At 38.7% G+C, this 26,161-nt stretch overlaps 2 protein-coding genes across 2 annotated transcripts in view; both read right to left on the bottom strand.

Annotated features, from left to right (window-relative positions):
* The window catches only part of tex30 (testis expressed 30), a 5,697-nt gene extending 2,459 nt beyond the window's left edge, over window positions 1-3,238 (bottom strand). Inside the window, exons 1-2 of the mRNA XM_061918313.1 lie at window positions 3,166-3,238; window positions 330-572 (exon numbers count right to left, since the gene is read on the bottom strand). Coding sequence (XP_061774297.1) covers window positions 330-572; window positions 3,166-3,234 — 312 coding nt within the window. The 5' untranslated portion in view covers window positions 3,235-3,238. The remainder of the gene's footprint in view (window positions 1-329; window positions 573-3,165) is intronic.
* Window positions 3,239-7,338: 4,100 nt separating this feature from the next.
* On the bottom strand, window positions 7,339-22,089 carry poglut2 (protein O-glucosyltransferase 2). The gene is made up of 10 exons (XM_061918311.1): window positions 21,713-22,089; window positions 18,281-18,486; window positions 17,369-17,574; window positions 16,872-16,949; window positions 16,636-16,808; window positions 14,851-15,088; window positions 13,195-13,404; window positions 11,787-11,876; window positions 11,586-11,690; window positions 7,339-7,507 (listed from the first exon to the last, which is right to left on the bottom strand). Exons 1-10 carry the CDS (start codon window positions 21,892-21,894, stop codon window positions 7,490-7,492), a joined length of 1,506 nt encoding a protein of 501 aa, XP_061774295.1. The 5' UTR covers window positions 21,895-22,089; the 3' UTR covers window positions 7,339-7,489.
* Between the last annotated feature and the right edge of the window lie 4,072 nt (window positions 22,090-26,161).

The raw sequence follows: 26,161 nt of genomic DNA, 5'->3' as shown, positions 1-26,161 counted from the left end.
AGCTTTTTTCGCATTATATCACAAATTTTTGTACTGCTTTTTTTTTTTTATCCAACAATATGTTTGGGGCCAACAAAACTGCATCACACTTTGGACAGAACTATGTTGATTTAAAGTTTTTTGCATGGTCAGATTGTTCTGAAATTTAAAAAGCATGCAATATTTATGTTGAACTTGAACAAACAAATATGTTTTTATAATAAAGATAAAGTGCCTTCTTAATGCACATCATTTCCGGTCTTTTGCGGGCCACATAAAACAATGTGGCGGGCCAGATGTGGCCCCCGGGCCTTGAGTTTGAGACTTGTGATTTCAATGAACAAACATACCCACGCTGCACGGTAAGCCTTGACTCGATGTGCGAGGTTCAAACCTTTGCAGGTGAAACGCAGGCACAGGAAGCCATTTGCAGCCAAAGCATGTGCCAGGGAAATGAGATGTTTAAAGTTCATGTCTCCTCCAGCACCGTGGGTGAGGATGACTCCTGTGGTGGCCTGACGCTCACGTGAGGAGGCTGGGACGCACAAGGCCGCGTCCAGAAACTTGCTCCCAAACGGCACTTTCACCCTGTCCTGAGAAACACAAGTCAGTCTGAAAGCATCATTGATCACTCCCATGATCATATCCTGCTTGATTGTTCATTCTCATTTTCACATATACCGTATTTCCTTGAATTGCCGCCGGGTATAAAGTATGCGCCTGCCTTTAATTACCCATACTGCCGGGTCGAACTCGCTTCGCGATATAATTAGCGCATTCTTAGTATTACCGCCGGGTCAAACTCGTGACCCTGTCATCATTTTCAAAATGGAGGAGGCTGATTTCAATCATTTGAAATCGCATAAAGAGAAGAAGATTAAGAGCTATTCAGTAGGATTTAAGGTCCAAGCTATTGCTAAAAAGAACAGTAAGCAGCTATGTTTTATTAATATACCTGTGGAGCTGACGGACCGACAGACAAGCAGGGCACGCTAGAGCCCGGCCTAAGATGGCGGCGGCGGCGAGCGAGTGGAAGAACGACCTGGACTGAGGTTTTATTGAAAAATAAACTGCTTAAGCCATGTCCTTCCTTGGTGGTCCTGGGAACCGGCAAGACGACGGCTTGAGACCGTCACAATACCGTAGCTGCGTGTGTAAAATATGAGTCATTAAATGACTCCCGCCTCCGGTTTAGCTCGGCTGGTAGAGCGGCCGTGCCAGCAACTTGAGGGTTGCAGGTTCGATTCCCGCTTCCGCCATCCTAGTCAATGCCGTTGTGTCCTTGGGCAAGACACTTTACCCACCTGCTCCCAGTGCCACCCACACTGGTTTGAATGTAACTTTGATATTGGGTTTCACTATGTAAAGCGCTTTGAGTATCTAGAGAAAAGCGCTATATAAATATAATTCACTTCACTTCACTTCACTCCTGGTGGTAGAGGGCGCTAGTGATCCTTCTTGCGACGACTCGGCTGCAGAAGAAGTGACAATGACTGACTTGAATTGTGCTGGGATGGATATGACACGGCGGACCTTTTAGGACAGGGGTAGGGAACCGATGGCTCTAGAGCCAGATGTGGCTCTTTTGATGACTGCATCTGGCTCTCGGATAAATCTGAGCTGACATTGCTTAGCACGATAAGTAATGAATGATTCCACTGGTAATCACAGTGTTAAAAATAACGTTCAAAATATAAAACATTCTCATGCTTTTTTATGTTCAAGAAGTTGCATTAATGTTAAGAAGTAATTTATTTATTATTGGTTAGTGTGGGGCTTGCCCTCCTGGGGGTTCTTCAGACCACCAAGAGCCTGTTTTAGGGTTACAATATTGTTTTATCTTATTTTTCTCTCAGTTGCTTTCCAGCAATTGTCTTTTTCTCTTTCGTCCTCACTCGCGCTCTGGCTCCAGCACCAACCCCGTCTCTCCTCCTGGCTGCTGCTTATAAAAGAGCGACAGGTGTTTAGATAACAAGGCCCAGATGGGCCGTTTACGCACCTGTCGCTGATTTCGAGGCCGGTCCTGGCAACATCCTGCTTTGCTACAGGCTCGCAGGCCACACACCCTCCACAGTTAGCTTCAGAATAACAATGTTAGTACAAAGAATAAGAGACTTATTATACTCTGGAAATGTTGGTCTTACTTAAAAATGCACGTGTTTAGTTGTGTTCAGTGTTAAAAAAACAAAACATTATATGGCTCTTAGGGAAATACATTTTAAAATATTTGGCTTCTTGGCTCTCTCAGACAAAAAGGTTCCCGACCCCTGTTTTAGGATGTAACACCTATGCTGGTTATGTAAACAACCGGGCTGAAATAAAGCATGTTCCAGTCCTAAATACCAAGTGTATTATTTATACAATAACACTTCCTGGTGGCAGCGGTGGGATAAAGGGGACGGCGTGGCGCAGTGAAAGAGTGGCCGTGCGCAACCCGAGGGTCCCTGGTTCAAATCCCTACCTAAGACCACCCTCGTCACGTCCGTTGTGTCCTGAGCAAGACACTTCACCCTTGCTCCTGATGGGTGCTGGTTAGCGCCTTGCATGGCAGCTCCCTCCATCAGTGTGTGAATGGGTAAATGTGGATGTAATGTCAACGCGCTTTGAGTACCTTGAAGGTAAAAAAGCGCTATACAAGTATAGCCCATTTATAATGTATTTATTTACCCACGGAGCAGAACGGGAGGGGGAGTTGTCCGAGGATAATTCTGTTGTCGCCCCCGCACTTGAGGAGCCGAGCTAACTGATAGCAGTTTTCTAAACTGGACTTTCAATCGAAGCAGGAGGTAATAAAGGAAGATCTCCATCGAGACAAAGAGACTTTTAAAACTGAAGAAAGATAAGGAAGACTTCTATAAACAAATAATCGATGCTTTGGATGAGAAGGAGCTGCGCATGGACTTCATTTATAAGTAAAGGTAAGACCATAATAATGTTTTTTTTTTTTTAATTAAATGTGCTTTTCATGATGGTATCCTTACATCACACTCAAATTTTTACCGCATGGCTTTGGTAAGCGCAGGAGTGAGAAGAGGTTTAAAATTAATTAGCACTTCGGCGGCAATTCAAAGAAATAAGGTTTTGCGTCTAGTAAACTCACATAAAGTTGTACAAACTTTTATAACTACTTATCTTTAAATGGTTTTAGTCCTGCACATGAAAAAAATTGTACTAGTTTGTATTTACCTCGCAAAACTTGTCCATCTCCAACTTCCGCAATTGCAAGCAACTTCCGGTGACCAAACGGAAGTGCATTTCCATTCTAGTTTTATGAGAGTAAATATTTATTTTACGCTTTACTTTAAAGATGTGATTTTTGGTTTTACACTGTATGAACAAAAATTTGAAAAGGAATTCTACCTTTGCAACCTCATTATTTTATTGGCTAAGTTTTATATTCATAAATGTAAGTTTCTTAATACCCGTCCTATCTTTTGTGCCTTTAAAAAAGATCTGGAACTTTACATTAAAACGCTCTCTACCTCTAGCAACAAAAAAGCTGTGAAAACGATGATGCTGTGTTCCAAATTTAAGTTGTTTGATGAATCTGAATAAGCCTACGGCTTTGCGTTTTGTTTATTATATATATATATATTTTTTTGTATTCTATTTATATTATTTTGAACTAACAACCCCCTGGCACTGTTTTGTACTGTTTTCATAATTTTTTATATTGTTGTTTGACTTATTGTTTGTAATTGTTGAAATTTATAAATAAACCTTTAAAAAAATGATTATTTTACTTGTATTAAGCTCTATAAAAATTATTTAAATGAAGTTAAAAAAAATACATTGGGAAACATTACTACCATTTTTTATAAATGCTGATAATTCGCCATTCTCTTTACGTACACACGTCAAATGTTGTACTTAGTTTGTGACGGCTCCTATTTTACTGTGTAGTTAGTATTACTATTAAAAAAGGACGATAAAATACGTCCATGTGTTAGTTCTGTACACATAAAAGTTGAACTAGTTTGTATTTACCTGGCAAAACTTGTCCATCTCCAACTTCCGCAAATGCAAGCAACTTCCGGTGACTAAAACGGAAGTGCATGAAGCCATTTCCGTTCTATTTTTCTTGATGGTAAATATTTATTTTATATGTACTAAGCTATATCAAAATTATTGAAAATAAATAAAAAAGATATGTTGGGAGACATTACTAACATTTTTATAAATGCTGATAATTCGCCATCCTCTGTACAACACTTCAAATGTTGTACTTAGTTTGTGACGGTGCTTATTAATACAGTGTAGAATTAATATTACTAAAGGACGATTAGAATATGTTCCTGATTATTTGTGTCTCTTTTATGTTTGAATTGCATACAATTCCCACCTTTGTTGCCAGGATGGCCACGAATGACAACGGTTTAGTGCAGGGGTCACCAACGCGGTGCCCGTAAGGACCAGATGAGTCGCCCACTGGCCTGTTCTAAAAATAGCTCAAATAGCAGCACTTACCAGTGAGCTGCCTCTATTTTTTTTAATTTTATTTATTTACTAGCAAGCTGGTCTCACTTTGTTTGACATTTTTAATTCTAAGAGAGACAAAACTCAAATAGAATTTGAAAATCCAAGAAAATATTTTAAAGACTTGGTTTAACTTGTTTAAATAAATTCATTTATTTTTTTACTTTGCTTCTTATAACTTTCAGAAAGACAATTTTAGAGAAAAAAATACAACCTTAAAAATTATTTTAGGATTTTTGAACACATATACCTTTTTACCTTTTAAATTCCTTCCTCAGCTTTTCTGACTATTTAAATCAATGTTCAAGTGAATTTATCTTTTTTATTGTAAAGAATAATAAATACATTTTAATTTAATTATTCATTTTAGTTTCTGTTTTTTCGACAAAGAATATTTGTGAAATTTTTCTTCAAACTTATTATGATTAAAATTCAAAAAAATAATTCTGGCCAGTCTAAAAAATCTTTAGAATAAAATTTAAATCTTATTTCAAAGTCTTTTGAATTTATTTTAAAATATTTGTTCTGGAAAATCTAGAAGAAATAATGATTGTCTTTGTTAGAAATATAGCTTGGTCCAATTTGTTATTTATTCTAACAAAGTGCAGATTGGATTTTAACCTATTTGAAACATTTCATCTAAATTCAAAAATTAATCAGGAAAAAATACTAATGATGTTCCATAAATTCTTTTTTTAATTTTTTCAAAAAGATTTGAATTAGCTAGTTTTTATCTTCTTTTTTTTTTTTGGTTGAATTTTAAAGAGTCGAAATTGAAGATAAACTATTTTTCAAAATTTAATTTTTTTTTTTCCGTGTTTTCTCCTCTTTTAAACCGTTCAATTATGTTTTTTTCATAATTTATTCTCTACAAAAAACTTTCCGTAAAAGGAAAAAAAATATACGACGGAATGGCAGACAGAAATACCCATTTTTTTTAATATATATCCATCCATTTCCTACCGCTTATTCCCTTTTGGGTCACGGGTGGCGCTGGTGCCTATCTCAGTTACATTTGAGCGGAAGGCGGTGTACAACCTGGACAAGTCGCCACCTCATCACAGGGCCAACACAGATTGACAGACAACAATCATACTCACATTCATATGTATATATATATATTTATTTATCAAAGGTAAATGGAGCAAATTGGCTATTTCCGGAAATGTCTTTGTGTATCAAACTGGTGGCCCTTCTCAAAAATCAGTACCCAAGAAGTAGCTCTTGGTTTCAAAAAGGTTGGTGACCTCTGGTTTAGTGTAACTACCCGATAATTCCACGCATGCGCAAAGTACACACCACTTTTAATAAAATGGATAGCTTGGATAGTAGTCAACATAATAATATAAAAACAAACATTTATATTAAAAAAAAATCAGGGAGTACAATCGCCACCATTTCAACCTCTTTCGCTCTTTGAGGCGCCTATTTTCTTTCATTTCTAAATACTTTATTTTTTTACGAGGTACTTAACTTGAATCTTATGTTGCCTCACAATAAGTAGACGTTAAAATTGTCAGTATTGTGAATGGATGTTTAATAAAGTAGTAAAAAAGATTGATTTATTTGCCATTTAAGCATACTTGCCAACCTTGAGACCTCCGATTTCGGGAGGTGGGTGGTGGGGTTAAGAGGGGTGGAGTATATTTACAGCTAGAATTCACCAAGTCAAGTATTTCATATATATATATTTTATTTTTATATATACTGTATATATATATAAATAAGAGAGATACTTGAATTTCAGTGTTCATTTATTTACACATATACACACACACATAACACTCATCCACTCATTGTTGAGTTAAGGGTTGAATTGTCCATCCTTGTTCTATTCTGTCACTATTTTTCTAACCATGCTGAACATGCTGTATCTTCCTCGTTCTTCTGCTTCGTCTCCTTGTCGTGTGCGCAGTTGTGCACTGCACTCTCTAAAAGCCGTAGATGTTATTGTCACATATGCATGTACAGTAGATGGCAGTATTCTCCTGTTTAAGAATGTCACTACATTGCTGTTTACTGCTGACGAACTGCTTTACGGTAGACGAAAACGTGACTGCTGTTGTTGTGTGTTGTTGCCGCGCCGGGAGGACGTTAATGAAACTGCCTAACAATAAACCCACATAAGAAACCAAGAACTCACCCTCTATCTTCTACAGTTATAACGTGATTGGGCAGACACGCTGTTTATATTGTGGGAAAGCAGACGTGAAAACCGTCTGTCGACACGTCACTCAGGTCTGCATGGTCTGCCTGAATTTCGGGAGATTTTCGGGTGAGGCGCTGACTTTCGGGAGTCTCCCGGAAAATCCAGGAGAGTTGGCAAGTATGCATTTAAGGCTGCTGAGCACATCGTTCGAGTTTCAGTACAGATCTGTACCGTTTTGTAATAAACACTGTATTATTAAATAACATTTGTTTTGTGTGTAATCTTGTAGGACATTGTAAGAAATTACAAAAGAGAAAACCATGGTAACAGTGACAGCGTGCGCGAACATGACAGGAAGTGATGTCATCTATTAGACTGCCGCATCCGGGTACTTATTTTTTCTCATATTTACAATGTGAACGCAGTTATTTGTACTCAAAATGCAAAGCGTGAGTATGGAAGTGCGGCAAAATTAAACAAAGCCTTCAAAATACAAAATATTTAAAAAATGTCAATTGTATACAGCATTTTATAGTCAGATCCAGATTCAAGTTTCTGTAAGACTACATGTAAACATGGGATTAGATTATGCAGTTATCAAACCATGATTGGACTGGGTATACAAATATTAGGCGCAAACACAATATTTCAATCAATTGTGTGTGGAAGACGTCAGTTCATGTTTTTGAGTGAGTTTGTCCCACAGAAGTAGAATACTAGGATTATTCCACCAATTTACATACCAAGAGTAAAAAAATCTTTATTAAAACGTATACTGTAAAACATTCAATATTCAAGTCATGATGTAGTCAAACTATGGTAATAACATGTATCACACAATATGTGACAAACATCAAAAAAGATGTCTGGTCTTCTTGGAAGTCATCAAAGTTCATCCTTCACCTATAAAAGAAAAATTAATATTTTTGGTGATTAAACAGATGCGATGCAGACACTGGAAGACAACACACCCCGAGCGTTTTTTTGACACTAAACCAGGGGTCTCACAATCATTTTAGACCGAGGACATGGACAATGTCCGAGTGGTTAGAGTGTCCGCCCTGAGATCGGTAGGTTGTGAGTTCAAATCCTGGCCAAGTCATACCAAAGACTATAAAAATAGGACCCATTACCTCCTTGCTTGGTACTCAGCATCAAGGGTTGGAATTGGGGGTTAAATCACCATAAATGATTCCTGGGCGTGGCCACCGCTGCTGCCCACTGCTCCCCTCACCTCCCAGGGGGTGATCAAGGGGACGGGTCAAATGCAGAGGACAAATTTCTCCACACCTAGCGTGTGTGTGACAATCATTGGTACTTTAACTTTAATTTTAAAAATCAACTCCCAAGTATTCCGGACTGGTAAAATCACAGCACGATAACTTAAAAATAAAGACAACATCGGATTGTTGTCTTTGTTTAAAAATAGAACAAGCACATTCTGAAAATGTACAAATAGTAATGTTGTTGATGTTTACTATTAACTGTTGCGTTTAATAGTATATATACTTTGTCGTTATTTATATTTTCTGAACAAATGATTTGATATTGGTATTAATTTTCAATTTCTCAAGAAAACAAAAATATCAAAATCAAATTAGTGCACTAACATTTGGTATATGCTTTTTTAGCATTTTCTACAAAGATACAAATAATTACTATTGCGACATCTAGTGGACACATTTAGAACAGCAGTTTATTTAATTCAAAAAATTCATTTTTATACTTAAACTCATCCTGGGGGCCGAATAAAACCTGTTTGCGGGCCTGTTTAGGCCCTCGGGCCGTACGTTTGACACCCCTGCACTAAACTGATTTATTTACTAAAATATGGACAGCAGTAAATTATAATGACATCGTGTAGCTATTACTAGAGATCGACCCATCATTAGAGCCAATATTTTGTCATTTTGACAAACATCGGCATCAACCAAATACATACAAGCGTTATACCTGTATTTAGTATTGGAAAAAAATAAATAAATAGTGAAGCAGATAGTAGTCACCACTGCTCAAGCACAAGAAAAAGTTCCCTTTCGCTGGAACCCTTTTAGTTTTTTTTCTCCAAAAGTCATTTAAGAACTACATGAGGCTTGTAACAGTTTGAATCAGATGAAACGTGGAAATTTGAAGAATGTTCCATTGATTTCAATGGGAATTTCCCCCAAAATATGTGAATTTCTGGGAAAGCAGGAATTTTTTGGAAAATGGTGAAAAAAACTTAAATGGTCTGAATAAGTTGAAACGATTGGTGTTGGAATTTTGGGAATCGGTCGAGAAATGTTGAAGCTGTAACATGTTGAATTGAGAAATGGTAATACAGAATTCCTGGAATTTCGGAAAAAAACAGGATTTTTTCCAGTTCAAAAAAACGACTTGGTTTTTTGTCCTGATTAAGAGGAATGTTTTGACGGTGGAACGGTTGAAATGTGTTGAAAAAATGTGGAAGGAGTAGTTGCCAGAAAAAAGGGTAAGAATAGAGCTTTGGAAAACCAGGAATTCTGGAAAATCCCGAAATTTTTTGCAACTTGGAAAAAAAGGTAGTTTAAATTTCCAGGATGGTGGATTGTGTTGAAAGAGGAATGGTTTGAATCGGTTGAAATATGTGGAAATGGTGGAAGTTTGAAAAATGGTCAATTAATTTTGAATGGGGAAAAAAATGTCCCGGAAAACCTGGAATTCTGGGAATTTTTATAAGACTTTTAAAGTCATTTTGATAGTAGGCTAATATAGTTAATACAGACACTTACATCATGTGTTGCCTTCATTGTAACACTTATATAAGGTTTTTAAAGTTATTTTGATAGTAGGCTAATATAGACACTTCCAACATCTGCTGTCTTCATTATAACACTTATATAAGGATTTTAAAGTTATTTTGATAGTAGGCTAATATAGCTAATAGACACAACATCTGCTGTCTTCATTATAACACTTATATAAGGATTTTAAAGTTATTTTGATAGTAGGCTAATATAGACACTTACAACATCTGCTGTCTTCATTATAACACTTATATAAGGATTTTAAAGTTATTTTGATAGTAGGCTAATATAGCTAATAGACACAACATCTGCTGTCTTCATTATAACACTTATAATACTTTTTATAGTCATTTTGATAGTAGACTAATATAGCTAGTATAGACACTTACATCATCTGCTCCCTTCATTATAACACTTATATAAGACTTTTAAAGTCATTTTGATAGTAGGTTAATATAGACACTTACATCATGTGTTGTCTTCATCATAACACTTATGTTACTTTTGTAGTCATTTTGATAGTAGGCTAATACAGCTAATATAGACACTTACATCATGTGTTGCCTTCATTATAACACTTATATAAGACTTTTAAAGTCATTTTGATAGTAGGCTAATTTAGACACTTACATCATGCGTTGCCTTTATTATAACACTTATATAAAACTTTTAAAGTCATTTTCATAGTAGGCTAATATAGCTAATATAGACACATCATGTGTTGTCTTCATCATAACACTTATATGTTTTACTTTTACAGTCATTTTGATAGTAGGCTAATATAGCTAATATAGACACTTACATCATGTATTGTCTTCATTATAACACTTATATGTTTTACTTTTACAGTCATTTTGATAGTAGGCTAATATAGCTAATATAGACACTTACATCATGTGTTGCCTTCATTATAACACTTATATAAGACTTTTAAAGTCATTTTGATAGTAGGCTAATATAGCTAATATAGACACTTACATCATGTGTTGCCTTCATCATAACACTTATATGTTACTTTTATAGTCATTTTGATAGTAGGCTAATATAGCTAATATAGACACTTACATCATGTATTGTCTTCATTATAACACTTATATGTTTTACTTTTACAGTCATTTTGATAGTAGGCTAATATAGCTAATATAGACACTTACATCATGTGTTGCCTTCATTATAACACTTATATAAGACTTTTAAAGTCATTTTGATAGTAGGCTAATATAACTAATATAGACACTTACATCATGTGTTGCCTTCATTATAACACTTAAATAAGACTTTTAAAGTCATTTTGATAGTAGGCTATTGTAGCTAATATAGACACTTACATCATGTGTTGCCTTCGTTATCACACTTATATAAGACTTTTAAAGTCATTTTGATAGTAGGCTAATATAGCTAATATAGACACTTACATCATGTGTTGCCTTCGTTATCACACTTATATAAGACTTTTAAAGTCATTTTGATAGTAGGCTAATATAGATCATGTGTTGCCTTCATTATAACACGTGTATAAGACTTTTGAATTTTTTTGCAGCTCCAGACAGATTTGTTTTTTGTATTTTTGGTCCAATATGACTTTCAACATTAGGGTTGCCGACCCCTGTCTTAGACACATGTAATAAAGGAGTTTGATGTTTTTCGCTGCTAAAATAAACACAACAATAGCGCCGCATAAAACATTATGTTACTTAAAAAAAAAAAACAAATCAAAGCCTTGTCCAGCTGTTTACGGACATATAATTTTCATGTTTAATGACTTTTACTGCAAATTAATATCCGCTCCAAGTACTGGTTATCGGCCAGATAATCTGTATCGGCCTTAAAAAAACAACTGTTAGAGCCAAATACACCTTCTGTCTGTCAAATTGATGACGTCACTAAAGGGGTTGGCTCCAAGGCCAAGTGCCTGTCTATTTAGGGAGGAGTCGGGATCTTGCCCAGGTGTTGCTGAGTAGAGGCGCAACAGTTTTTGGACTGTGCCAGGCTAGTATTTGTTTGCTCCCTTGTATTTCCATTTTTGTACAAAGTGTGTTATATAAATGTGACTTTATGATATTAAATATTTTGGTTAAACATGGACGCAATTTTGGACATCAATTATTAGCCGGCTGCACACGTCTGAACTAGCTTCATTTATATTCGGCAACCAGTAGCAGTAATAGTATAGGACTTTACCTCTACAACAACATTGGTCAATCTCTGGTCCTTACCTGCGTCCGAAGGCAGGAACACGGAAACAGGTCATCACTGGGCTGTTCTACCAGCTCCATCCCCTCACGAATCTTAGGTTCTGTGACCTGGAGTCCAGCATATTCCTACACAGAGAGAAATCACAATTCTACTCACAAGTATGACAAGAAAATAGCAGATTGAATTACTTTTTGTAGAAATGTCAACATTTTTACACATACCTGGAAGAGAATGTAATAGTAGCAAAGTATGTTGTCACCCATAAGGTGCTTGCGTGCAAACTGTTGGCCTGCAAGAGCAATTTTCTTGGCCTGGAAGGCAGAAATCACAGCAGTGTAAAACAGCACTGAACACGTTTACCGTATTTTTAGGACAATAAGGCGCACTTAAAAGCCTTTCATTTACTCAAAAAACGACATTGCGGTTGAATAATTCTGGTTGGGAATCCCGACCTCGAAGCAATTTTATTTGGTACATGGTGTAATGATAGGTGTGACCAGTAGATGGCTTCCTGTGCACTAAAGATGTGACTTTAAGGTTTTACTACTTACATATAAAATACTACACGGTCTAGCTCCATCCTATCTTGCCGATTGTATTGTACCATATGTCCCGGCAAGAAATCTGCGTTCAAAGAACTCCGGTTTATTAGTGATCCCCAGAGCCCAAAAAAAGTCTACGAGCTACAGAGCGTTTTCTATTGGGGCTCCAGTACTCTGGAATGTCCTAAAAGAAACAGTGAGAGATGCTACCTCAGGAGAAGCATTTAAGTCTCATCTTAAAACTAATTTGTATACTCTAGCCTTTAAATAGACCCCCCTTTTAGACCAGTTGATCTGCCGTTTCTCTTCTTTCTCTCGCTCGTGAGGGGGGACACAGGTTCGGTGGCCACAGATGAAGTGCTGGCTGTCCAAAGTCGGGACCCGGGGTTGGACCGCTCACCTGTGCATCAGTTGGGGACATCTCTGCGCTGCTAACTTGTCTCTGCTCGGGACGGTCTCCTGCTGGCCCCTCTATGGACTGGACTCTCCCACTATTATGTTAGATCCACTATGGACTGGACTCTCACACTATTATGTTAGATCCACTATGGACTGGACTCTCACACTATTATGTTAGATCCACTATGGACTGGACTCTCACTATTATGTTAGATCCACTATGGACTGGACTCTCACGATTATGTGAGATCCACTATGGACTGTACTTTCACTATTATGTTAGATCCACTATGGACTGGACTCTCACTATTACATTAGATCCACTATGGACTGGACTCTCACTATTACGTTAGATCCACTATGGACTGGACTCCCTCACTATTATGTTAGATCCACTATGGACTGGACTGTCACTATTATGTTGGATCCTTTATGGACTGGACTCTCACTATTATGTTAGATCCACTATGGACTGGACTCTCACTATTATGTTTGATCCTTTATGGACTGGACTCTCACTATTATGTTAGATCCACTATGAATTGGACTCTCACTATTATGTTAAATCTACCATTCATGGAATAGACCCATTCATCGGCAGTACAACTTATAATCCGGTGCGCCCTACGGTCCAGAAAAAATGGTAGCAGGTAATAATCAACCGAGGAGCAACATTACATCACTTCACCTCCTGGTCGTGTTCTTGAGCCCACTGGATCTTTTCCAGCAGATCTTGGAGGTCGGCCCTGACTGGTATGTAGTGTTCCCAAGGGGCGAGCTGGTTGTAGAAATGCTCGTAGTAGCCAGAATCCTGCTTCAATACCACGCTGTCGCCGGCCAAAAGGTAAGGCAGGCGGTATGCTGCCACCGTGCCATCGATGTTTATTTGGTACTTATACTGTGGGCAGAAGAGAAAAACACACCTGCTTCACTCAAGCAATTGACCAATCTACAATACATACTGTAAATTCCGCTACTTTCTTCCCTACGCTTTGAAACCTACGACTATTTTAAGGATTTTTCTTCGCTGACGGCTATTGTGCAGAAAGTTAAAAAAAAAATGAAACAAGCAAAGACACTTAAGAAGTGTGTTATTGTTTGTGCTATGGTGACACCTTTTGGACAAATTTGCTCACTGCATGTAGAATTGCCGTTACGTCTTTTAGCCGTCTATAGCGTTTCTACTCGTTTTTCATCCATCACCCCAAGCAACATTTTCAAGGTTTACAATATAACTAAAACTGTTCTTACTGACTAAACGCATGTGTGATGTCTGTTTTCATGCATTATTGTATGTGCTATCGTAATGTAATGAAGCTAGCTTTGTTAGCATTCTCTAATATGCTAACACTTTTACAAGTGTCTGTTAGTAATATTCATTTCCAATGGGATTTTTTTGGTTCGGTTTTAGTTTTGTAAAACAGTAGTTATTGAGTTTGTTTAGCGGATTGGAGAGCTGGCTCTCTAATCCCCTTTAAGAATTTAATTAAATTTAAGACTACTTTACTAATAATAAACGCCTTTGATCCAACCTCCCAACACACAATTGGACTGCGAGGTTTGTAGCAAAACCGAATTGAATCGCCGAAAATATTAGACGATTTGAAGACAGGCCTAACAGCTACTGTTACAGCTATAGCTTCAGTCAGGGCTTTAAGGTGTTATTTTTAGATTTAGTTGATCTGCCGCTTCTTTTCTTTCTCCTATGTCCCCCCCCCTCCCTTGTGGAGGGGGTCCGGTCCGATGACCATGGATGAAGTACTGACTGTCCAGAGTCGAGACCCAGGATGGACCTCTCGTCGGGACCCAGGATGGACCGCTCGCCTGTATCGGTTGGGGACATCTCTACGCTGCTGATCCTCCCCCGCTTGAGATGGTTTCCTGTGGACGGGACTCTGGCTGCTGTCTTGGATCCGCTTTGAACTGAACTCTCGCGGCTGTGTTGGAGCCACTATGGATTGAACTTTCACAGTATCATGTTAGACCCGCTCGACATCCATTGCTTTCGGTCCCCTAGAGGGGGAGGGGGGGGGGGTTGCCCACATCTGAGGTCCTCTCCAAGGTTTCTCATAGTCAGCATTGTCACTGGCGTCCCACTGGATGTGAATTCTCCCTGCCCACTGGGTGTGAGTTTTCCTTGCCCTTTTGTGGGTTCTTCCGAGGATGTTGTAGTCGTAATGATTTGTGCAGTCCTTTGAGACATTTGTGATTTGGGGCTATATAAATAAACATTGATTGATTGATTGATTGATTAGATGAAAGAATAAGATTTTAACTGGACTACAGCTGAATAATGTTAAAAGCCCAACAAGGATGGACACGAGTTGTACAGAAGCACGCTCACCTTGAAGAAGTCGAAGAAAGACACGTGCTTGACCAGCGGCCCGTACAAGCTCTCGTCATGTTTGAAGAAGAAAAAGTTGGTGAATGCTGCATCTATCATGTTGGGGTGGGCCCTGGACAGCTTGACCAGTTCCAGACGCTCCTGGCGACTGTCCCGCCCCCTCCAGAAGGCCGTGGCATTCTTCTCAGCCCACGGTGGCCCGGTGTTTGCCTGCACGGACATCATGTCCAGGCTTACTCTGCATATCGGGCGGACGACATCATTTAGTTTCAAGCTTGATGTGCAAAGACCACTATTTATACATAATATTTATAAAAAGGTATTATTTTTGTCCTGAAAGGAATTACAATATCTACACATTGTCATGTTATGCTAAGTGCTCAAATCCATGGCTGTGTTTAAAATATAATACTTTCGTCAGTAGACTCCAACATTAATACTATGTACCGTATTTTTCGGAGTATAAGTCGCACCTGCCGAAAATGCATAATAAAGAAGGAAAAAAACATGTATAAGTCGCATTTTTGGGGGGAAATTTATTTGATAAAACCCAACCCCAAGAATAGACATTTGAAAGGCAATTTAAAATAAATAAAGAATAGTGAACAACAGGCTGAATAAGTGTACGTTATATGTGGCATAAATAACCAACTGAGAAGGTGCCTGCTATGTTAACCTAACATATTATGGTAAGAGTCATTCAAATAACTATAACATATAAAACATGCTATACGTTTACCAAACAATCTGTCATTCCTAATTGATAAATCCCATGAAATTTTCTTCCTCGATGTTGCTTCTAAACAACTCTGCAAACTCCAAAGGTATGCGCCGCTTCCTCTTGTTGTTTTCTGCTGCATATTTCACTACGTCCAGCTTGTAATCTGCAGTACATGATTTCCTTTTCGGTGCCATTTTTGTTCAGCCCTTCCCAGTTGTTATAAGTTACCGCCAACGATGAAATGATCCATTTTAATAGCTACGGCAGTAGCATATAGCAGTTAGCATTCCACGACCCACAATGCAGCGTGGTGTTACTTGGGTCCAAATTGGTTCTTTCAACGTTCTGGGTTGCCTACCCCTGCATTGGTGGAAAAGCGGCAAATGAGTGAAAGCGACAGAGACGTTGCCATGGCCGCAGTCACACCGCGACACCTGTCCGTCAGTAATAACAGTCCCCGATAACCTGGACCAAATTCAAACCATTTTTTTTTTTATTTTGTAATTTTCATTGCCTCACAAAATGAACACTACATATATTTCTATATGACCTCGGATAAAACTCCGGGAGCTCTCACTTTTTTGCGCTCGTTATCCCGGTGCTTTCCCGGCCGCCGTGTTGCCGTAGGGAGGAAAAGACGAACGACACACATTGCGGAAATAACATTATTCTCCGTGCGTCGCTAAATACAAATATATTCCACAACCCCAAACATGCGTTGTTGAGCACAGGGGCACCCCGACGTGTCTTATTTGCACAGAGAAAGTTGCGGTGCACAGGGGATACAATTTGAAACATAATTACACAACTAGACATGCTGAGGAGTATGCAAACATTTTTTAAAGAAATCTTTTGTAGCGGCCCAGCCTCACCCAGACTCTGCATCCAGTGGCCCCCAGGTAAATTGAGTCTGAGACCCCTGATTTATACAACGTTTGGATTTTTGGAAGATATATTTTCTGTCTTCTCCATTTCTGTCACGTTGTTTGATTGAATCTCAGAACGTGAAACCCTTTAATTTAGCATCAACACTGTAGATGTTGGTTGTTTTGTAAGAGTCTTACCTTCCCATAGTCTCAAGGACCGACTCGGTCAGGTCATAAGTGGGCATGACAATATCTCTGGTGAGGTTGGAGCCACACCAGGAGAAGATGGGATGCAGCTTCTGCGAGTCCTTCCTCTTCTCGAGTGGCCAGTCACCCAGGTTGACAAAAAACTCCACATCAGGTAGCTTCACCTGAACAACAACAAAACGGACGGTGAATCTTTCGGATGAGAGCCGTGCTAGGTTGGAACTTACCTTTCTGCTGAGTGACAGGAGGATGGCGTCCATAAAGATCCTGAAGCCCACATGCTCTCCGTGTGTTTTAACATAGACCTGGGGAAAAAATGTTAGCAACTATATAAGACAAGCCCAGCAGAAGAATGTTTAATTGTGAGATATTTATGTGGACGACACAACCTCAACATGAACTTTAAAGTTAAAGTTAATGTCCCAATGATTGTCACACACATGTGGTAAAACGTGTCCTCTACATTTGACCCATCCCCTTGTTCACCCCCCTGGGAGGTGAGGGGAGCAGTGAGCAGCAGCTGTGGCCGTGCCTGGGAATCATTTATGGTGATTCGAGCCCTAATTCCAACCCTTGATGCTGAGTGCCAAGCAGGGAGGTAAAGGGTCCAATTTTTATAGTATTTGGTATGACTCGGCCGGGGTTTGAACTCACAACCTACCAATCTCAGGGCGGACACTAACCAGAGTGTTAACAAACATAGACTTGAGTGTGTGTTGTGTACCTTGTTGTCTTTGATGGTGTAGTGGCAGAGGCTTTGTCGCTGACCAAAGCGCTGCGGGATCTCCTGGGCGTTGCGATCTGGGTCGACATTGTTAAAGTGGGACAGGTCCTGGTCTATCTGGGCGTAGGACTTAGGGCAGTGCATGTGGTTCTGCCAGACTGAGCCGTCGGGCTGCGGACAGTCACAGCCCTCGTGGTAGACTGGGCCTGGGGAGGACAATGTGCCGTCACAAAAATGATGACGAAAAACCTGTCAGAATGGTTGTTATCAAAAGTATTCCCCTGGAGTGACGTAGATGTGTACGAGTACTTCTGCAGAACTGATAGAACTCTAGGGGTTCTTTCTTATTTTTCGTGATGTCACGAAAGCAGGCTGAAAACTGTAATGATAACTTTAGAGCCACTAATGCAAGAGTTGAAGAAAAAAAATATTAATCAAACAATAAAAACAAAAACAATATATATATATATATATATATATATATATATATATATATATATATATATGTGCAGAAAACACTTTGCTGGAATGCAAAACACCTGCACTTTTTTTCATGAAAATAAAACAGTGATCCGGGCTCTTGTGGCAGCTTGCGGTGGTCTGAGGAACTCACGGGAGGGCAACATCTACAAGTTTCTTTAAAAAGTGTTGAAAAACAATCGGAAATCAAATTTCTGAAAAAATCTAAGATTTGATCTTGAGGCAATATCGCCCAGGCCTATGTCAGCTCCAGGCCTAGTGTCTGTCACGTATACAAAATGTAGTTTTCAGGTTGAAATTATTTTTACACTTGGATGACAGCGTTTTATAGAGGGGTTTAAAATGGGTTTGTTCTTTTCTGGAACAGACTGTGGTGAACCTTAAAGACTCCAGGGTACTTCTGACGTCACAACACAATTGTAGGCACTCTACCTGCTAGGATAAATGGAGACTTGGCCACGTGTTTGTCCTTGAGCAGAACATGAATGTGAACGTCCGTGTAGCTGGCATACATTCTGTAGCGAACCAGGAATGACCCATCCCGACGATCCAGGACCTGAATCCAAATCCTGGGGAACTGTTCTGACGGGGACACAATCTTCACCTGAAATGTTTTCTCCCCGGGTGATGTCGTTAGACTGCGGAGAGATAAAGGGAGGGAATTCATAACAACATTGATTTACATTTTTTTGAGCCATACAATGAAAAATATATAAAAATCCATTATTGGGGATCAAAAGGGCCCCACTCAAAAAGTATTAAAAAGGTCATCTTTTTTTTTTTTTTTTTTTACTTTCAATCCTTAAGTCTCTAGCTCAACTAAAACATGTATTTGTAAATTATAAGTTACTTATAATTTTTTTAAATTGTGTTTTTATATGTCTTTATTTTATGACCTTGTTGTCAAAATTCAAACGCAGTCGTTTGTTTTAGTCTCTTCTCGTGGTCAATTCTAGAGTCGTATTGATATTTTTGGGTAATTTAGCCATTTATATGCTTGAAAATGCTTCATGTATGGTCAAATTACGTAAAAAAATGCTTCTTTTTTTTTGCCGGTAACACAAACTTTGAAATATTGTTGTTTTATATTCAGATACCTTATTTCCTTGAATTGCCGCCGGGGCGTTAATTAATTTAAAACCTCTTCTCACTACAGCACTTACCAAAGGCATGCGGTGAATTTAGGCCTGCGCTTATAAATTTGAGTGTGATGTAAGGATACCATCATGAAAAACACATTTAATAAAAAAAAAAAAAAACGTTATTATGGTGTTACCTTTACTTATAAATGAAGTCCATGCGCAGCTCCTTCTGATCAAACGCATTGATAACTTGTTTATGAAAGTCTTCCTTATCTTTCTTCAATTTTAAAAGTCTCTCTGTCTCGATGGAGATCTTCCTTTATTACCTCCTGCTTCGATTGAAAGTCCAGTTTAGAAAACGGTTTTATTTAAGATGTGTAATCCATCCATCCATCCATTTTCTACCGCTTATTCCTCCATGTTAAAAGTGCAAGCGAGAGGAAAAAACAAACGATCGCTGCTCACTCTTGCTGCTTGTTGTCACTTCTTCTGCAGCCGAATAGTCGCAATAAGGATCACTCGCGCCCTCTACCACCAGGAGGCGGGAGTCATTTAATAATGACTCATATTTGACACACGCAGCTACGGTATATCAATAAAACATAGCTGCTTACTGTTCTTTTTAGCACATTCAATAGCTTGGACCTTAAATCCTACTGAATAGCTCTTAATCTTCTTCCCTTTATGCGATTTCAAATGATTGAAATCAGCCTCCTCCATTTTGAAAATGACGACAGGTGAAGTGTCACACGTGACGTGACCAGTTTGACCCGGCGGAAATTCTAGGCATATGCTAATTATTTGGCGAAACGAGTTTGATTCGGCGGAAATACTAGACATGCGCTAATAAAGATAATATTTTCCAAAACGAGTTTGACCCGGCGGTAATGCTAAGCATGCGCTAATTATTTTGCGAAGCATACTATATACCCGGCGGCAATTCAAGGAAATGCGGTAGTTAAGCATATATTGACTGACTACATTGTATTAGTTTGTATTAGTAAATTTAGTTTACAAAATGTATCAAAGTGGCCCCCGCATTCTTCAATTTGTATTTATGTGGCCCTCATTGGGAAAAGTGTGGACACATCCGCTTTAGCATTTTGACGCCTATGACTTTTTACATTCCTGGGAACGCCTCAGGATCCCCCGGGGAGGAGTCGGACGAAGTGGCTGGCGAAAGGGAAGTCTGGGCTTCCCTGCTTAGGCTGCTGCCCCCGTGACCCGACCTTGGATAAGCGGAAGAAGATGGATGGATGGACTTTTTACATTAGTTTGTAAGTATACAGACTTAGTATTAAATAGCGAACATTAGAACGACACCACAAAAATCACATATTTACGGAAATACCCAATTTCCATGAATTGCCGCCGGGTCAAACTCGCTTCGCAAAGTAATTAGCGTATTCTTAGTATTACCGCCGGGTCAAACTCGTGACGTCACGAGTGACACTTCCCCTGTCCTCATTTTCAAAATGGAGGAGGCTGATTTCAATACCGGTAATTTGAAATGGCATTAAGGGAAGAAGATTAAGAGCTATTCAGTAGGATTTAAGGTCCAAGCTATTGAATACCGGTATGCTAAAAAGAACAGTAAGCAGCAATGTTTTATCAATATACCGATACCGGCGAGCGAGCGAAGAGGAGGAGCGGAAGAGCGACCTGGACTGAGGTTTTATTGAAAAATAAACAAAGTCAAACTGCTCAAGCCATGTCCTTCCTTGGTGGTCCTGGGAACCCGCAAGACGACGGCTTGAGACCGTCACAATACCGTAGCTGCGTCTGTCAAACATGAGTCATTAAATGACTCCCGCCTCCTAGTGGAAGAGGGCGCTAGTGATCCTTCTTACGACTACTCGCTGCAGAAGAAGTGAAATGAGTGACGTGATATGTGCTGGGGGCTTCACGGTTGCAGAGGGGTTAGTGCGTCTGCCTCACAATACGAAGTTCCTGCAGTCCTGGGTTCAATTCCAGGCTCGGGATCTTTCTGTGTGGAGTTTGCATGTTCTCCCCGTGAATGCGTGGGTTCCCTCCGGGTACTCCGGCTTCCTCCCACTTCCAAAGACATGCACCTGGGGATAGGTTGATTGGCAACACTAAATTGGCTCTAGTGTGTGAATGTGAGTGTGAATGTTGTCTGTCTATCTGTGTTGGCCCTGTGATGAGGTGGCGACTTGTCCAGGGTGTACCCCGCCTTCCGCCCGATTGTAGCTGAGATAGGCGCCAGCACCCCCCGCGACCCCGAAAGGGAATAAGCGGTAGAAAATGGATGGATGGATATGTGCTGGAGGAGGTAATAAAGGAAGATCTCCATCGAGACAGAGAGACTTTTAAAACTGAAGAAAGATAAGGGAGACTTCTATAAACAAGTTATCGATGATTTTGATCAGAAGGAGCTGGCATGGACTATATTTATAAGTAAAGGTAAGACCATAATAACGTTTTTTTTTTATTAAAAGACCTTTTCATGACGGTATCCTTACACCACACTCAAATTTTTACTGCATGCCTTTGGTAAGTGCCGGAGTGAGAAGAGGTTTTAAAATAATTAGCGCATGCTTACTTTTACCGCATGCCTTTGGTAAGCGCAGGAGTGAGTAAAGGTTTTAAATGAATTAGCACTCTGGCGGCAATTCAAGGAAATACTGTGTGCAACTAGAGAAGTGGGGAAATATCGATCTGGTATCGATCCGATACGGCTACCCAGCCTCGGTATAGACACCATTGCTATGTGTATCGATCCACCCTCCTTCCGCACAGGGGAACGAAAAACCAAACTTACTTTTTCCCGGAGTTGTCCACTGCCTGGATGAAGAAGAACCGAGCTGGCAGGACAACGTTAGGTTCGAGTCCGGGACCCCATACCAGACTGTCCGCGGCGCTGGGGGCCAAGTTGGCTCCCGGTAGTTCCGGTCTGCTGAGAAAAAGAGCCAAAAGCAGCAAGAAATGCGGTCGAGGCAACATGACGTCGAGCGAGGTGTGTTGACGTTGCTTCCATGAGGATAAAACAGCTAAATGTGTCCACTATGACGCCATTGTTTGGGGCTAAGTTAGCTTAGCAATGTTAGCTCCTCTAGAACTCTATCATTCCTGTGCTGGAAGTCGGGAAGGAAGGAGGCGGGGCTTGGGGAACGCCGCTTTCTGATTGGTCGATTGTCTGCTTCATTACGGAAGTAGTCAATGAAATTCTAAGCGGCGTTTTGTTTGTAGTAGAGATGGGACGTTCAAGAACGAATTGAGTCTTTTAACGCACACCAAAGAATGAAAACATACAAATGCCAGTCTGATAGTTTTCTTTTTTTTTTCATTTTCATTTAATTCTGTCAATTCTGGTGGCCCAAAAGGGTCTAAGTCCGGGGTCACCAACCTTTTTGAAACCAAGAGCTACTTCTTGGGTACTGATTAATGCAAAGGGCTACCAGTTTGATACACACTTAAATAAATTGCCAGAAATAGCCAATTTGCTAAATGTACCTTTAATAAATAAATCTATATATATATATATATATATATATATATATATATATATATATATATATATATATATATATATATATATATATATATATATAAAGGGTATTTCTGTCTGTCATTCCGTCATACATTTTTTTCCTTTTACAGAAAGTTTTTTTTGTAGAGAATAAATGATGAAAAAAACACTTAATTGAACGGTTTAAATGAGGAGAAAACAGGCAAAATAAAATGAAAAATACATTTTAAAACATAGTTTATCTTCAATTTCGACTCTTTAAAATTAAAAATTCAACCGAAAAAAAGAAGAGAAAAACTAGCTAGTTCCAATCTTTTTGAAAAAAATTAATAAAAAATTATGGAACATCATTAGTAATTTTTCATAATTAAGATTAATTTTAGAATTTTGATGACATGTTTTAAATAGGTTAAAATCCAATCTGCACTTTGTTAGAATATATAACAAATTGGACCAAGCTATATTTCTAACAAAAACAAATCATTATTTCTTCTAGATTTTCCAGAACAAAAATGTTAAAAGAAATTCAAAAGACTTTGAATTTAGATTTAAATTTGATTCTTACAGATTTTCTAGATTTGCCAGAATAATTCTTTTGAATTTTAATCATAATAAGTTTGAAGAAATATTTCACAAATATTTTTCATCGAAAAAAGAGATGTTAAAATGAAGAACTAAATTAAAATGTATTTATTATTCTTTACAATAAAAAAACAAAAACATTACTTGAACATTGATATAAATTGTCAGGAAAGAAGAGGAAGGAATTTAAAAGGTAAAAAGGTGTATGTGTTTAAAAATCACTTTTAAGGCTGTATTTTGTGTCTAAAATTGTCTTTCTGAAAGTTATAAGAAGCAAAGTAAAAAAATAATTGAATTTATTCAAACAAGTGAAGACCAAGTCTTTAAAATATTTTCTTGGATTTTCAAATTCTATTTGAGTTTTGTCTCTCTTAGAATTAAAAATGTCGAGCAAAGCGAGACCAGCTTGCTAGTAAATAAATAAGATGTAAAAAAAAATAGAGGCAGCTCACTGGTAAGTGCTGCTATTTGAGCTATTTTTAGAACAGGCCAGCGGGCGACTCATTTGGTCCTTACGGGCGACCTGGTGCCCGCGGGCACCGCGTTGGTGACCCCTGGTCTAAGTTATTAAAGTGTTAAAAAAAGGGTATATAAATTTGTTGTATATATTATTGATGATATCATGAATTGATATACTGTCATCAATAGATATTATGTGCCCCTAGACTGGAAACTGGAGTAGAAAATGAGTCGGAGTTAAAGAAAATTTAGCAGGACTTGAATTAACTTTCTTATAAAAATAAAAACAATAATAATATTGACAGTAATAATAGTATATATTTGTATATATACATACACACACACACATATATATATATACATATATACATATACTAGTATATATATATATGTATATGTATATATATGTTTATAGGGACGGCGTGGCGCAGTGGGAGAGTGGCCGTGCGCAACCCGAGGGTCACTGGTTCAAATCCCACCTAGAACCAACCTCGTCACGTCCGTTGTGTCCTGAGCAAGACACTTCACCCTTGCTCCTGATGGGTGCTAGTTGGCGCCTTGCATGGCAGCTCCCTCCATCAGTGTGTGAATGTGTGTGTGAATGGGTAAATGTGGAAGTAGTGTCAAAGCGCTTTGAGTACCTTGAAGGTAGAAAAGCGCTATACAAGTACAACCCATTTATTTATTTATTTATATATATACATATAATAGAATATATATATATATATATACTATATACGGAAGATGATGGATGATGGATGGATATATATATATATAAGAAGGAAAGTAAAAAAAATAAATAAAATATCCATCCATCCATCCATCCATCTTCTTCCGCTTATCCGAGGTCGGGTCGCGGGGGTAGCAGCCTAAGCAGGGAAACCCAGACTTCCCTCTCCCCAGCCACTTCGTCTAGCTCTTCCCGGGGGATCCCGAGGCGTTCCCAGGCCAGCCGGGAGACATAGTCTTCCCAACGTGTCCTGGGTCTTCCCCGTGGCCTCCTACCGGTTGGACGTGCCCTAAACACCTCCCTAGGGAGGCGTTCGGGTGGCATCCTGACCAGATGCCCGAACCACCTCATCTGGCTCCTCTCGATGATAATATATAAATATACATATACATATGCATATATATATATATAAATAAAATATATCTAAATAAAATATATGTATACACTGAGGTGTAGTGAAGTGAAGTGAATTATATTTATATAGCGCTTTTTCTCTAGTGACTCAAAGCGCTTTACATAGTGAAACCCAATATCTAAGTTACATTTAAACCAGTGTGGGTGGCACTGGGAGCAGGTGGGTAAAGTGTCTTGCCCAAGGACACAACGGCAGGGACTAGGATGGCGGAAGCGGGAATCGAACCTGCAACCCTCAAGTTGCTGGCACGGCCGCTCTACCAACCGAGCTATACCTGCTAAATTCATCCATCCATTTCCTACCGCTTGTCCTGTTTGGGGTCGCGGGGGTCTGCATTCGAGCGGAAGGCGGTGTACACCCTGGACAAGTTGCCACCTCATTACATAGCTGTAAGTATGCTATTTTTAGCATAGTACTGTTAGCATGCTAGATTTGTTACCTGCTAAATTAGCTAACAAATGCTAGATTTAATGCCAGCTAAATTTGCTAACAAATTGAGCATGCTAACAGTACTCAGCTAATATGCTAAAAATGCTGTTTACAATTAGCATCAGTGAAATACACTGAGATGTATACCTGCAAAAATGTGCTAAAAAATATCACATACTTACTGTACTATGCTAACATGCTAAACATCGCATGCTTACAGTTAGCATCAATTAAATACACTGAAGTGTATTACTTCCAAATAAGCTAAATAAAAAAAAATCTAGCATGCTAAAATGCTAACTGTACCATTTCTTCACAGTAGCTGAATGGAACCATTGCATTGAGAAATAACATCGCCCGAGCATTTTACATCAATCAATGTTTATTTCAGTTTGTTCTGCGTCGTCATATTTTCAGCTCTTTTCGTCAAGTCATCTCTATTACACTAGTATAATACTAACAAGAAGAAAATGTGGTAGAATCCATTTAAATAAGACAAACTTTGCTGCCATCATTGAGAAAACCAGAGAAATGCTTCATTTTTTTCTTTTTTTCTTTTTTTGTGTCTCTTTTGGAAGAATATTACAGTGTGAAGAACAACAAAGTTCCAGTGACAGATTCAAGAGTACCAGCAGTGACGGGTACAAACATACACAGAGAAAAATACCCCACCTGTGTCATCTTTTTTCGTTTGCTTCATGGAAAACTACACTGAATATAGAAAACAAAACAAACAAACAAAAAAAATGTGTTAACAAAAACACCCTGTTTGTTTTTTTTTCCATTTTAATATTTTTGCCCCAGGTTCCCGTCCCCTTTAAAACGTACATTTACAGTACAGCGCACATTTATTTGCTTTGGAAACTCAAAATAAATATGGAATTTGAGATGCTGTTCGTACTAAAAGACATTTGTCGTTCTTTGTGTGCCGTCGATGCGTAAAAGGCCTGACGTGTCCCGGATAAATATAAACGTTTTTTTTTTCCTTTTCTCAGATTTCAAAATACAGACAAATACACGGGTACAAAATATCCTTTTTTTCTCCCCCGTGTCGTGTGCCACTGACATGTACAACACAATCACCATATGATACACCACCATGTATCGTGAAACATTTGTTGTTTCG

This window comes from Nerophis ophidion, linkage group LG13 (assembly GCF_033978795.1).
Source record: "Nerophis ophidion isolate RoL-2023_Sa linkage group LG13, RoL_Noph_v1.0, whole genome shotgun sequence".
Classification (NCBI taxonomy): Eukaryota; Metazoa; Chordata; class Actinopteri; order Syngnathiformes; family Syngnathidae; genus Nerophis; species Nerophis ophidion.
Note: the sequence above shows the minus strand (reverse complement) of the source record. Positions and strands in the feature narration are given on the sequence as shown.

Coding starts and splice junctions, on each gene's coding strand:
- poglut2 (XM_061918311.1), bottom strand. CDS start 21,894: ATGTTGCCTCGACCGCATTTCTTGCTGCTTTTGGCTCTTTTTCTCAGC. Junction 17,575..18,280: donor GTCTCCATTTATCCTAGCAG/GTAGAGTGCCTA, acceptor TGTCCTCCCCAG/GCCCAGTCTACCACGAGGGC. Junction 13,405..14,850: donor CTTTCTTCGACTTCTTCAAG/GTGAGCGTGCTT, acceptor TTCTGCCCACAG/TATAAGTACCAAATAAACAT.